General features: G+C 40.9%; 1 protein-coding gene across 1 annotated transcript; it reads left to right on the top strand.

Moving 5' to 3' along the window:
• The first annotated feature begins 22 nt into the window (after positions 1-22).
• On the top strand, positions 23-9,747 carry WDR12 (WD repeat domain 12). The gene is made up of 13 exons (XM_074594533.1): positions 23-237; positions 326-420; positions 1,593-1,687; positions 2,408-2,514; positions 3,427-3,542; positions 4,329-4,483; positions 5,274-5,319; positions 6,134-6,219; positions 6,411-6,551; positions 6,656-6,761; positions 7,398-7,530; positions 8,365-8,437; positions 9,194-9,747. Exons 1-13 carry the CDS (start codon positions 197-199, stop codon positions 9,269-9,271), a joined length of 1,272 nt encoding a protein of 423 aa, XP_074450634.1. The 5' UTR covers positions 23-196; the 3' UTR covers positions 9,272-9,747.
• The last annotated feature ends 5,044 nt before the right edge of the window (positions 9,748-14,791 follow it).

Here is a 14,791-nt window from a genome sequence, read left to right as displayed (position 1 = left end):
CCGGCCGCGTGGCGCAGCGGGAGCAGCGGTGGGGGCAGTGGCAGTGGCGGCCGCAGTGGGCCCAGCCGGGCCGGGGGAAGGGGAGCGGCGGGGCCTGGTGCGCGGCCGGCCGACCGACCGCCGGGCGGAGAGGCGGCGCCCCGCGGGCGGGCGCGGCTAATCGCGGCACGTGGTGGGGGGCGAGGCCGGCGGCAACATGGCGCAGCTCACGGCGCGGTTCCGCACCGACAACCGCAGGTGAGGGGGCACCCGGCGGAGGGGGGGAGGGAGGGGGGGAGCGGGGGGACCCCTGGGCAGGGGCGGTAACGGCGCTGTGTGCCCGCAGGTACGCCGTGGAGGATGTGCCGTTCTCGGTGCCTGCGGCCTCCGAGACCACCGACCTCAGCCACCTCATCAACAAGCTGCTGGCGGCCGCAGACGGTAGGTGACACGTCCCGCCCCAGCCCCCCGTGAGGCCGCGGCCCGCGGCTCTGCCCCACGAGGGTCGGGCCCGCGCTGTGGCCGAGCCCCACCGGTGTCATCCCGCGGTGGCGCAGGCCCAGGGCCGGCCCGGCCGAAAGACGGTGCTGCCAAAGGCAGAAGCAGCAGCCGGGCACCCAGGGACCCCTCAGCGAGGTCAGGCTTCAGCCTGGGCCCGGCCCGCCCTTTGGTTTCGGTCTGGTTGTCCCAAGAAAGGGCCTCTCGAAACTCTCTCTGAATCTCGGTGCTGGTGGGCAGCCCCGGGAGAAACGCTCCGAAGGCTGGATTAGTGCGTGCCCCGCGCCAACAGAATGAGCTGCCCTGGCAAACCGGAACACAAGAGTTCCCCCAAACCTGGCAAAAGAAACCAGAGGTTTGGGTTTTACGATAGCCTTTGAGAAGAGATCAGCCATTCTCTCCATGCAGCCAAAATGGGCCTGAATGACTTGAAAGATTTGCAGGGGAAAGACACCTGTGCAATGTTGTTGAAAAATCTCGTTTTCTTTAAGAAACTAGACTAATTGTATCTTAACCTACCGAGGCTTCTGTAAGTTGCTTTTAACCCCTTAAATTGCAAACAACCTTGAATACAAAAATTAGTGCACAGTGCAACGGTCTTGTCAAAATGCGGGGCCTTTGGCAGCTGCGCCATCACAAGAGGAAAGAAATAGAGCCAAAAATTCTTAGGATTTTCCTGTTGCTGCCTCAAATACAGGGCTCTAGCTGGTGATGATAAAGATGTGTGCTGTCAGTGGCAAGCTCCATACAGAACAGTGATGAAGCACCACTGGGGTTTGGTTAGATGTAGCTACAGAGAAAACGATTTGGAAAAGAATGCGTTAACAATGAGGCAAACTTAACTCTTTGGACCCCAACAGAAAACTTTCCTTCCCTCTTAACTCATATGATCCTGTGGAATTCATGGGCTGCCCAATTATAACTGGGAGAAGAAACCAACTGTTTTCCTGGGGTGGGGGGGTGTGTTTGGGTTTTTTTGTTTGTTTTTTTGTTTATTTGTTTTTTTAACCTCTTGCTGGCTCTGTTCTCCTGAACTGGCCACAGACTGATGCTGTTCTTAATGGCATCAAATAAATACTGACACTTGACCATGGATTTTTCCTAATTTGTTTCAGCGGATCACAAATATGTGGAATTTGATTTCCTTATCAATGGCCAGTTCTTGCGTATGCCGCTGGTCACGCATATGGAAACAGAAAATATCTCCACAGTAAGTCATACTCAATTTCTCCCCACGTTGGACAGTAGAACAGACTTGGCCAGTTTCCTTCAGTTTGATTTAGGTATTACACTGTCATCCTGACTAGGTAGATATCCTTGCTTAGTTTTATTTCTTTTCTGACTTTGCCAGGCAAATTTCATAGAATGGTTTGGGTTAGAAGGGACCTTAAAGATCATCTCATGCCAACCCCCCTGCATGCATTTCCTATATGCTTAAATCCATTCTGACCTGCAGAGTGAATAGAGAGTATGGCACCGTGCAGTGCAAGGAACATTGTTATCCAATGTGTTGCCTGTATACAGTTCAAAGGAGAAATTCTGGTCTTACTCAGTTTGTCATTAATATATTTTTGTCTCCTACTGTATTAGTTACATTGAGGAATAACGGGGGAGGTTAGTATTACCTCTAGAAAACACTGAAGTGTTTTAGACACTAGTTTAAAAAGAAGAGGAACCTGAGAAGGGTGAAATTATTTGCTTTTGCTTCCAGATTGCTATTAGTAGTAATTTGATAAAAATGTGGAAAGCAATATAATTCAGACACTTTTCTCTAAAGGCTTTAATTCCACTAACGTGGCAAAGGTTTTGGATACTAAGATCTTTGCCCAATAAACTTGTATGTTTGCACCACAGTACATTTAAATACTACTGTTAATTGATTTTTAAAAAATAAAATCACACTAACTGTGTATTTTGTCTGTGAGCTCAGGAAGAAGTGGTGGAAATTGAATATGTGGAGAAATACATGGCCCCTCAGCCAGAGGAATGCATCTTCCACGATGACTGGATCAGTTCTGTTCAAGCCACTGAAGAATGGTACCGGACTAAGCCAGTTCTAGTTTTGTCTTGCTTATTCCTGTTGTGCGCAGAGGACTCTGTGGTGTCAAATGGAGTGGTATTCTGTCTCTCTAATAATTTTCTTTTTTTCCTCTTTGCTTGGTGGTGGTGTTTTGTTTTGTTTTTTTTAAACTGTCAAATCAGTCAGCTACTTGCTTTTGTATGCAGTTCCATTTTAACACCTCTGTTCTGTGCTGACAGTGACTTTAACACAAGTAGAAAACAGCTATGGAGCTACAGTCACTGAACATGAGATACTGCTAATACAAATGGATAGTACAAACACCGTTTACTACCCTTTCTCTTAAAGGACAGTAGGATTTCCTTATCTCATTTTTAACTTAAACCCTTGACTTCAAATGTGATACTCATTAGCAACAAATATAATAGTGTACCTTTATGTAGAGCTTATCTTTAAAAAAAACCCACACCTATAATTGTCCTTTTCTACTGGTTTTTCACATAAATTTTCCAATCAACTCAGCAATGTTCCTATATTAAGTAATGGTTTGAAAATGCTTTGAGATCCTCTAGTAATATACCGCGAACAACAAATGATCTTTTATTTTTAAATGATTTATGCAATCTTAAGTCTCACCTACCAGAATATGCAGTATTCTCACTGCTTTTCTTTTTGTCCTGTTCTCCTAGCCTTATAGTTGCAGGCCTTAATGAAGCTTTACTTTGTAACAAAAAGCTTTTTTACTTTTCCAAAATAAATTATTGTTTTTTTAAAACACAAAGTAGCTATACTCTGATACTCTGAATTCGTTTCAACTAAGCAGTTACTGTGATAATATTTTTCTAAGTTTCTGGTTGAAGCTTTTTTTTTTTTTTTCATAAAAATGTTAGTTTTAAAGACAAGAATGTTTCACATTCTGTACCTTGTAGGATATTAACTGGCTGCTACGATCAGACTGCTCGAATCTGGTCTTTGGAAGGAAAATCCATCATGACAATAGCTGGGCATACAGAAGTGGTGAAGGATGTGGCATGGGTGAAGCAAGGTCAGTATTTTTGTTAGAGGAGTAGTAAATTTATATTAGGGGAGTAGTAGCCTCCTCGGAGGCTCCAAGGAGACCTTACAGCAGCCTTCCAGTACCTAAAGGAGGCCTACAGGAAGGATGGGGAGGGACTCTTTATCAGGGAGTGGAATGATAGGACATGGGGTAACAGCCTCAAACTGAAAGAGGGTAGATTTAGATTGGATATCAGGAAGAAATTCTTCACTGTGAGGGTGGTGAGGCACTGGAACAGGTTGCCCAGAGAAGCTGTGGGTGCCCCATTCCTGGAGGTGTTCAAGGCCAGGCTGGATGGGGCTTTGAGCAGCCTGGTCTAGTGGGAGGTGTCCCTGCCCATGGCAGGGGGGTTGGAACTGGATGATCTTTAAGGTCCCTTCCAACCCGAACCATTCTATGATTCTGTGATAGTTTGAATTATTGGTGGAGAAATACCAGCATTCCTCAGTCATGAATATTTCATAATCTAAGTGCTACAGTTATTTCAATCTCTGTTAGTGGTGTTAGAAATGAAATAATGGTGTGAGTAAAACAGTCCTTTAACAGTAGTGAATATAGTTAGTTTAATATGTATGTTAGCTATCCACCTTGCAGTCTTCATTAGCAAATACTGGTGTGTATTTTTATATTAATTGTACTTGCAGGGTAACGCGATGTAAACTGAGATACGTATGGGTTTCGATCTAGTCAAAGAAGAAATATCAGATAGAATAATTACTATAAAGACTATGTAAATTTGAGGTGGGTGCGAGTGTGACTTTTCTTCTTCCTCAGATAGTTTATCGTGCCTGTTACTCAGTGCTTCTATGGACCAAACTATCCTGCTGTGGGAGTGGAATGTGGAGAAAAACAAAGTGAAAGCCCTCCACTGCTGCAGGGGACACGCTGGGAGTGTGGACTCCATAGCTGTTGATTGCACAGGAACTAAAGTGAGTGACTCCTGGAAAGAAACCTTTGTCTTTTGGGATGCTACCAGCCCTTATCTCAAAAATCATCTTTTTATTCCTGCATAGATACTAGTCATCATGTTATTATGACCAACATACTGATAAATTTCCAATCTTGTTATAAATGGTGGTTGTTGAGGATTAGGAGTGCTACACATCAACACTAGGCCCTCTTTTCTAACAAAGCAATGCACTTAACCTCTAACAGAACAAAAAGCTGAAGGTGACTTAAGATAGCACAAGCCATTATACCACTACTTTTGACTTAAGTGTTAAGTTGAATGTTTATTTTTAAGTAAATTTTGCTTTTAATGCATGTGAACTTTGCGTTATAATAAACTATTTTTGAATTTGACCTAAATTTTAACAGTAGGTTTTGGTGGGGAAAAAAAAAATAATTCAGAGTGATACTAAGAAAAAGCAGGTGGTAGAAGAGGTCCTTTCCCTTTATCCAGGAATTCAACAATTAAAAGCACACACACCCCAAAAGTGGAGTCATCTCTCACAGCTTGACTTAATATCAGACAGGTTAAAATAAAACCTTCTAGGGCTGAAGGAAATAAAAAGATATTTTGTAGCTATTTTTTCCTGCGAAGAAAGGAAAAAGAATAATTTGATCTATACCAAACTTCTTTTTCTATGTTAATTTGAGGAGCCCAGCACTGTTCTTCACGTGTTACAACTCCGTGGTTGATTTTTCAAGCAGGGAGTGTACTTAGTATGGCTTACAATACCTGGATCAACTTTTAACAAAATGTTTCTGTTCATGCAGTTCTGCAGTGGATCTTGGGATAAGATGTTAAAGATCTGGTCTGCAGGTAAGATAAGTATAAGCTGGGATTCTTGGCTGTCTTCAAAAAAACCCTGCCTAATGACAACCTGAAAGATGGATACCTGAATACTTTTTTTCTGTAAGAAAGTTTGAATTTGTAATATTAAAAGCAAAATAAAAGTTTTATTTTTTTTTCCTCGCAAAATCACAACTGTCCATCGCTGTCTTAAGTTACTGTTTTGGTTGGTAACAAAGACCGTACTTAATTTCAGGTATGGTTAACAGCTGCCTGCTGATGTTTATTTTATTCAGAATACAGTACTTTGTCTCTTTTACTTATTTTTAATGAATTTATATAAATATGCAAGTTTGCGTAGAGACCTCTTGCAAGTCAAAAGTTTGTGGGTTATGTTCTATTATTAACCCATAATATGGAGGACAGTAAGGTAATCAGGTGTTTTCTACAAATGTAGACTAATTCCATTGGGTCTGAAGGCTTTCTTTCACTGTTACAACTCATATTCTTTCCGTATGGGAGTATAGATATATATCTAAAAGAATGATTGTGTTTTATCATGCACTTGGATTACCATTGGCATTTTCCATGAGTAAGGATAGTCTTAAAAATTCCTTGTGACTTCATTTTGAAATTGCGTGATCTGGAGAAGATCACTTAATTTGTATTCAAGTTTCCTCATGCTCACAATGGAGAGAGTAGCGATCTGATCAGAGGTGTACGGTTAAAATATTCATGCATCATAGGCAGGTGAGGTACTGTAAACATGGAGGTTTGCTTAATTGCTTTTATGGAAATGCAATTAAAAAACCTCTAGATCAAGTCTGACTGTCTTCTGTCACAGTACCCACGGATGAAGAGGATGAAATGGAAGAAGCAGCTAACAGACCACGGAAGAAGCAGAAAACTGAACAGTTGGGACTAACAAGGGTAAGATGAGCTCCAGGTTTGTCCGCAACAGTTAAAAGTGTGGCCACAGAACATAATTTCTTTGTTAAAGGTGACTATATGAAAATTTCTGATGATACATCTGAGGCTGATCAGACACATATTTTTATTTGTTGAAAGAATAGATTTGTTGGCAATATTCAATGGAATCTCCCGCCACCTTTAAATTCTAGACCCCCCTGGCAACCCTCTCTGGCCACACAGAAGCCATCTCCTCCGTGCTGTGGTCAGACACTGAAGAAATCTGCAGTGCCTCATGGGACCACACCATCAAGCTCTGGGACGCTGAGACTGGAGATCTCAAATCAACTTTGGTGAGATCACTATACTTTGTAGGTTCAGATAAAGCCCAGCTCAAATAAAAAGGTTGTGGAAAAATAGTAGCTCCTCTCTTAGTTACTATTTTCTTTTCTGACAGACAGGAAACAAAGTGTTTAATTCTGTCTCCTACTCACCACTGTGTCGTCGCCTGGCATCCGGGAGCACTGACAGACATATTAGACTGTGGGATCCTCGCAGCAAAGGTGCGCTAAATATGCATGTTTGTGAAGTTGTTTTTTTCAAAATCAGAACTTCTCCCTGTTGGAAGACATCTCATAAACGGTCTTCTGGTCCCTGTGCTTGAAACAAGCCACTTGGGGGCTTTTATTAAATACAAAGATTATGGCTATTTTCCATAATCTGGTAGAAGACTTCTGATTTCTTACCTAATAATTTAGAAAATGAACTCAGCTTAGGCTTTTTCCTTTTTTCAAACTCGGTAATGAATGTTCAACTGTTCAGTTGCACACCTGAATTTTTTTGGTAAGGTTCACATCTAAGTTGGTCAGACCATCATGCAAGTGAAATAGTGGTCACTTTGTTACGGCACAGTAATGCCATGTCTGACAGGATTGTGGATAATTTATGACTGAGGCAGCCAGATTGATTTGTGTTGGGTTTTTTTTTCACCCAGAACTTGTGTAGCTTATATTTTTGTTTGCTTTCTTTAAAGTTCATTTGGATTTTTGAAATTAGAATTACTGGTGGGAGAAACACTTCTCTTGAACACAAATATGTTGCTGACTGCTTTTCTCACTGGATTTTATATGCATCTTAAAAGTGATGGTTTCAGCTGGCGTCTACTGATGGTTTTGGTTTTTTTCTCTTTTTCTGTTCAGATGGCTCCTTGGTTCTCCTGTCTCTGACATCTCACACAGGCTGGGTGACATCTGTGAAGTGGTCACCTACCCATGAGCATCAGCTGATCTCTGGTTCTCTGGACAACATTGTGAAGCTCTGGGACACAAGGAGGTAAAAAACACGCATTCTTCAAAGGCATGTAAAGCTTACAGGGTCAGTTAATCTATGAAGTAGCAAAAGCAGTCCAGGACATTAATTGGGAACTCCTGTGGTGTTTGTGAAAATTCTCTAGGTTTTAGGAGTCAAGCATATAACAAAAGGGAGAAAAACACTTGTAGTTTACCAGAGAGCTTGTGGCTGAACATCTGCGAGAGCTGTATGGCGTTCCAGCACAGGACTTACCTGGCATTAGCAGCAGCATTGGTCGAAATGCAGAAAGCAGCAACCATAACATTGCTGCTACTGGGATTAGGAACAGCATAAGGTCTGCGATCCATTCCTCTATGTTAAGGAACAAAATACATTCTTTTTCTAAGGAATGAGCCTAACTGTGAAGTTTCACTTGATAACTCTTTTCAGACCTTTCATTACAAGTTTCCAAGCAATTAAATGGTTTGCATTCAGAAGACATAAATGGCTTTTCTGGAAAACACACAGTCAAGCAGCATCCACATATGGAAGTAGGAAACTATATAATAAACTGTTCCTAAAAAGCAGATAGATTGAATTTCAGTCTCAAGGTAGTTTGCAAGCAGGTGAAAATTTTTGCTGTTTTTTTCCTCTTTGGGGGTGTAGGAGAGATTAAAACTGATGTAATCAGCTCTGGATAAAGCAGAAAAAATGTCAAAGATGGTAGATATTTGTACTCTCTGGAAGTGTTTATAACTGCTAGACCAGATCTGTTCGATAGCATTATGATAATATTTTTTGCAGGGACTAATTCTGTTTTCTGTGATTGCTCATGTAACTTCAAGCATGTGACTGTAAATACCTGTGTTTTACCAGTTGCAAGGCTCCTCTGTACGACTTGGCTGCTCATGAAGACAAGGTTTTGTGTGTGGACTGGACAGAAGCAGGGGTAAGAATCTGAAGAGCAAGTTACTCGATTTATATGCATGGTGATAAGGAAGAGGGCTAAAAGCAGTCATGGAGTTGTTTTTTCCTTTATGCTTAAAGATAGAATAGAACAGGAAGTTTTAGTTGTGCTTGGTTGGTACTGCCTAAAAGAGAAGGTGTTATTGTCGTACGCACTGCAGCACTTCCCATGCTGCTGTGCAAAGGTGTAGGATGGGAGTTTAAGCTCTGTAGCATTAAGTGGGCGTTACACTGATACTCCAAACAAGGAGAGACACGAGAACAGTACCACGCACCTCACTGAGAAAATACATGTTCCAAGGTACCATTTGCTGCCATGGAGACTTAAAGCAGCGGCAAGAATTAACAGCTGGGGCATGGCACTACATGTAGAAGGGGGAAACTATATAATCCTCTATAGCAAGCTGTTCTGCTACTGTAGAGGTACACATATGTATAAAATGGAGAAAGTCCATTTTGTTAGTGTTCAAGATTCTCAGTGTGGCTCCTGTTCCCAGTAAAAGGTCGGAAAAGCTTTACTAATTTTCCCACAAAAACTTGGCTTCTAATGTTAGGAGGTGGGTAAGAGACAAGGCTGCTTCTGCAATTTGATTCTGGGTTTTAGTCATGCCTTAACAGTTCATTATTCATTACTTCTGTTTATTTCTTCAAAGGAAAGAAAATCAGAGTCCTCGCCTTTGGTGTAGTTATTTTTCTTAGTTCTGATATTAATCACAGTTTGTTTTTTTCCTCTCATCAGTTGCTATTGAGTGGAGGTGCAGACAACAAACTGTATTGCTACAGATACCCAGCTACAGCCTCTGATGTTGGAGCGTGAAGGTCAACAGACAGGAGATTTTTTTTTTTTTTTAAACAAAAAAAAAAAAGAGAAAGATTTTTGCAGCAATTACTCTCTGTTGGCATCCCTACCCAATCAACACGTGAAGAAAGGAGTTTGTGTTGCTCAGAACACTGTTGTTCCTGTGGGTTTTTTTTTTGTATTGGTAACCTATATCCGTATTTGTCACAGAAACATGTCAACATGCGGTTACAAACGTGATTAGTGCGAAACAAAGGGCATTTCCTCCCTTTTTGATGGCTTTGAATGAACGTCTTTTAAATGGCTATTTGTATAGCCCTTTTAATAAGGAGTAAGCTGTTCCTGATACTTAGAAAAAAAATTACTAACTGGACTAAATTATTTTTTTTATTTTACCTGCTTTCCCTTGGAAAAAAAAAAAAAGAGCTTTTACCTGCAGTTCATCGCTTTAGTGCCTCACTTCAAATAAAAATCAGACTTCAGCTCTCCTTTCAGTATGACTGTTGGCAGTTCTTAAGATTAGGTCCTTAGTTGATGAGCCTAGTCTTCTTTCCGGGATGAAGATGTATGTTTGCAGTGCAAATGGTATGATACAGAGGAACTTGACAGATTTACTGGCAGATGAAATAGTCCATTTTTTTCTTGCTGGTAGGTTAGGGCTGTAAATTACTATAGAAGAATGTGCCTGCCTTGTGCCACAGTACGTTACGTTGCAGTACGACTAAGGTGGTATTTTACTCCTAAAAAGCAGCAGATGTATAGAAACAAGTGGAGGCTCACACAGAGAAAGAAGAAGAAATTAATTTGTTCCTAGGAAGAATGGATACAAAAAGTTGCAATAGGCAGAAGTACTAGCCAAACATGCTCAGTTTCTCTGCTGGTGGTCTTGCTTTTAATTCGGCTTTTAAAGGAAAAAGTTACTACTTCAGTATGTTAGATGCCATATATGTGATGTTAAACCAGCACATAGTTTAACAATGTGGAAACCAAACTTGAATGTCCTCACTACTGTCTTAGCTTTCAATAAACGTAAGACCTGTACAGTACAGTCAAGTCAAATGCTTGAAGTACAAGGTTAATAATTTTTCTTTTAAGAGTGAAAACTCTGACCTCCAAGGTTTACAGTATGGACAAGTTCTGAGTAAACGGTTTAAGAAATACCAAAACCAGCAAAACTATGGAGAAAACAGCAAGGGTAAAGGGGAAAGATCTCTGATCCCCTGGCTCTGCAAGTAATGTACCGCAACTAATAGACTAACCTTTATTTACAAATGCTGCTTACAAAGAATTACTTGTCTTGCCGTCATCCTATTAAGAATGTGCACATGGATAATATGTGCTTCATCCTTTCTAAAGGAGTATGCACTGTTCATACCTTAAAATAGCAACAATTTTTTTTTTCCTATTGAACTATTCCTTTAAAACATTGCCTTCTATTTGCTCCACAGCCTGGAACTTGCAAGCATGGCGTGCGTTCATGACGTACAGCATATCTTATCTTGTTTTGTAAATACAAAGCATTTTTGAGCAGGAATTTAGTATGTGCTGGAACATGCAGCATTCCTTCCTCCCCACTATTACAAATTTGTATAATGTCACGTGAACATTTGTGGATATGCCAGTCTATTCACGCAATTGTTGGCCTAATAGTCATAAAAGTTTTTTAAAAAAAAATCTCTCAATATTTTTTTTAAGTACAAAAACAGAACAGAGTAATATCCTTTTTAGGTAATCCTTAATCCAGTATACCTGAGTTTGGAGGTCGTAACCAAGTAAAGTTTGGAGAACTTTGGAATTTTTAATGGAAAGAAAGACAGGGAAGGAAGTTTGAAAACTAGTTTGTTTCATTTCCTTTCAAGACCCCGTGACCATTTTATCTAAAGTCTTGAGCTATTTTGTGTATTATAAGATACATCCTTTTTATTACTCTTCAGTTTTTCTTTCAGATAAATGATGCTTGAGCGTAGCTTTTGAATTACTGTGGTACGTTACAGTCAGATAGCTGTGAGGCACCTCCAGCCAATTAAGTAGTTGATGAAAATAAGTGCGTTCTCATATGCATATGTCTAAAGACACATGAATGCAAAGTAGATACCCTTAATACAGTTCTCTTGTCTTCCCAGAAAGATTTAAAAAAATACTTTTAGAAAAGGTCGTTGCTTGGACTGTCAGCTTAGAAACATTATTATTTAGACCTCAGAAATCCCAGCTGGCATTAATTGTTCCCGCTTCAAACACTGAATCTATTAGATCTACTACATTTACTACACCTGTAGTAAATACGCAGAGTGTAACTAGAAAGGTTGGTTTTGGTGGACTGCGCTTCAGGAGCAGGAGGGTTTTTACCCTCTTCTCTCACCTTGGGTTCTCTTACTAGGAAAAGTTCTGTGTCAGACACAGGAAGCAACTAAAAGTGAACCACATTAATGTTATAAAGTGATGCCACCTTAAGTACAACATATTTTTAAATGCATCTATCTGTATTACCACTGATCTAAAGTATCCCAGAACATACAAAAATACTTTTAGATTTGGCTCACTGACAGTACTTTGGATAATCTGTAATCTTAATTAAAATATTTTAATAAGAGTATTTGTTTTGCTCCAAACACACAGTTCTTTCATTTAAAGTAACAATGTGAAATTAGAATGGCCAGCGTGAGTTGATTTCAAAATTGCAAGAGAAATGAGGCAAAACCAAACTTATTCTTCCAGAACCAAGATGCTGACAGTAATTCTACTCACAAAAATGTGAGGGTTTTCCCCCCTTCAAAAAAACCAAAACCAACCAAACAAAAAATATCTACGTATTTCTAGTGCCCTGGTAGCATAGTATAGAACAGTAAAGAATGGTTCTATAGAACCGAACTACTGACAGCTGGTTTTCCTTAAAGTGATACTACAAGTGAGGGGAATGAAGACAATAGTCAACTACTGCAAGCTTTACCCATTTTCTGCATCAATAGCCACGGGGGTGGGTTTGTTTTCAAGAGGTTATGCCCTTAATTGTTCTATTTAATTTTTCATTCTGCACTGATACCTGGCATAAACTGTTAACTGCCAGCGCGCATCCGCTGCCCCTAAATACGGTTCAAACAACGTCACGCGTTAAGACATACATCAAGTGTTCGTTGAACGAGGGCTCACCTGCTCGGGCCTCGGTTTATTGCCACGCTTGCGCTGTCTTCACGTGGTTGCTTTTCCCCAGCTGGTGCTTTCAGCTTCTTTCTTGCTTTGAGACTTTCATCTTCGCTGCTGGATGATCGCCATCGCTTTCCTACAGCCAGCCCTGGCAGAGCACTGGTTTTTTTCCTCTCTTATTGGCATTTTGTTTGGGTTTTTTCAATCTTTAATTTCTCAGCCATCTCTCAGCTAGGAGACTGAATTAAAAACAAGGGGAGGGGGAAGGAAACTAAGTGTTCCAGGGAACACGACACAACCTAAATCAGCACGTGTGGGTAATGCCATTCGCCGTGGTACCACCCACAGGGCCACCAGCTCTTCCCTAAGGCACGCAGACCCTCCACCAGCGATGGCACATCAGCTCACCCACAGCTCTGTGGACGGCAGCCTCGACCTACGTGCCTGTCACGGCTTTGAGACCCCCAAAACACCTCAGATTGCTCCTTCCTAGTCAAAAGCTTTGCTACTGGACCCTCTTCCCTGAGCATGAGCTGCTGAGGAGCAACCATAGCTCTGGAGAGGAGAGGACAGGCTGACAGGAGACCCTGGCTTGCTTACGCTGCGCTTTTGATGAGTTTGGGGCAAGGATGCAGATCTGCAGTACTCCTTTCAACGTACAGCATGTACCCTGGTGGTGAGGTTTTTTCCTTAAAGAGAAGCTAATATCAAATTTAAGCGAGTTTTGCAGAGGCTGACAAATCTCCAGTATAAACTCACCATACTTCGCTGGATTTCAGCACATGTACATTAAGGAGATGTGACTACATACGCTTCAAATGACTTCTGCAATTCAAACAGAAATATTTCATGGAGCTTGGAAAGAAAAACTTATGTAGAAAAAGGAATACACTTTCCATGAAAACTCCTGAGATACAAGGCTTTTTTCCTGCATTTTCCATGACATTTCCACAGCAGAAAGCACTAGATAGGCATATGCAGACACTTCCCACAGGAAAAATACACATTTTCATAAGAGTATCTGAGTCCTTTCAGTTATCAACTTGTTACTTAAATGTGGATATCAGTTTTAGAAGTTTAAGAATTTCAGAATTTTTCATGTTTTTACTCATCACAGTGAATTAATGGAGGCTACAAAGTTATTTCCAAGATTGTGTGGATCAGATTTGGGCAGATCTGTTCCATGAACTCACTGAAATTTCAAAATTTCAGCACGTGCTCTTTTCCCCTGCCGTGGGAAAGGAGAAAGGTTTGGTCAGATATTAAATATTTAGTGTGAACCAGGAGCCCACCGCACTTTAATTTAATTTAATCTCTGCTCTGTCAGAATGGGGCTGCCGAGCTGGTCCTTACACAACCCAGTCCAGGGGTGAACGCAGCTTATGGAGTATCACCCTGCTTCATTTGACACTTATTACTTGCTTTATTGCACCTTTTGGTTGGGTTTTGGGGTGCTTTTTTGGTTGGGTTTTTTTTGTTTGGTTGGTTTTTTAAGATATTCACATTTAGTAGGATTAATTACTACTTACCTATAAGTTTTTATTAAATATCCTTTGAGAATGCCTAATTTTGTCAGGTTGTCCTATCACGCTATCCTCATCGTACCTCTGTAGGGTAGTCAAAAACCTGAGGAAATGTCAAACCATTTCACTGGTTTAGCACAAACACCGGCTTCAGCCTCCCCCGCAGCCGCCTCCTGCCAGGCTAACTCGGGCGAGAGAAGCACGCGCAGAAACATCGAGGTGCACAGACTGCTTCCCTAGACAGCAACAAGTTATAGTAGCTTATGTCAAAATTCATACGTCGAAAAAAAGCCCAGTTGAGTTAGAATCACCAATTATGTTCAGTGTAAGGCATCAGCACAGATCTCAAATTAGGAGCCAAATTTGGGTTAGAATTAATTGTCATGAAAACCCAATTTAAATCATCCTGTAAATTGCATGAAATAAGTGGCTTCTCAGCTGCTGAGTCTGGTTCAGAAGAGACAGCTGCTCAGTCTGGATGAGTCTACCAAGCCGGCCAAACCAAGACATTTACTGTACGGAATGCTGAAAACGCATCTCAAGCCACAAAAATGTAAATTTCCGTATCAGTTCCGATATTCATATTCAAAACTTCGAAATGTCAACTTTGCATATCTTTGCAGTTCATTCCATTGGGCAACTAGTAGCCTGTGACCAACAGGGGATCAGTACGAGTTTAAATGTCTCCAAAACTAAACAAACAGCGAAATAAACGCCTCGTGATTGCTACTAAGGCTTTCAGCTCACCATTTAAACAAAGAATTTTCTTTAAATGGTTGAAACCATCTCTGAATGCAAAGCAGAATTCCCGAAAAGCTGTACGGAGAAATACAATATGCTAATTTTTATTATAGTAAAACATCCCAATAATCTA

This window comes from Larus michahellis, chromosome 7 (assembly GCF_964199755.1).
Source record: "Larus michahellis chromosome 7, bLarMic1.1, whole genome shotgun sequence".
Classification (NCBI taxonomy): domain Eukaryota; kingdom Metazoa; phylum Chordata; class Aves; order Charadriiformes; family Laridae; genus Larus; species Larus michahellis.
Note: the sequence above shows the minus strand (reverse complement) of the source record. Positions and strands in the feature narration are given on the sequence as shown.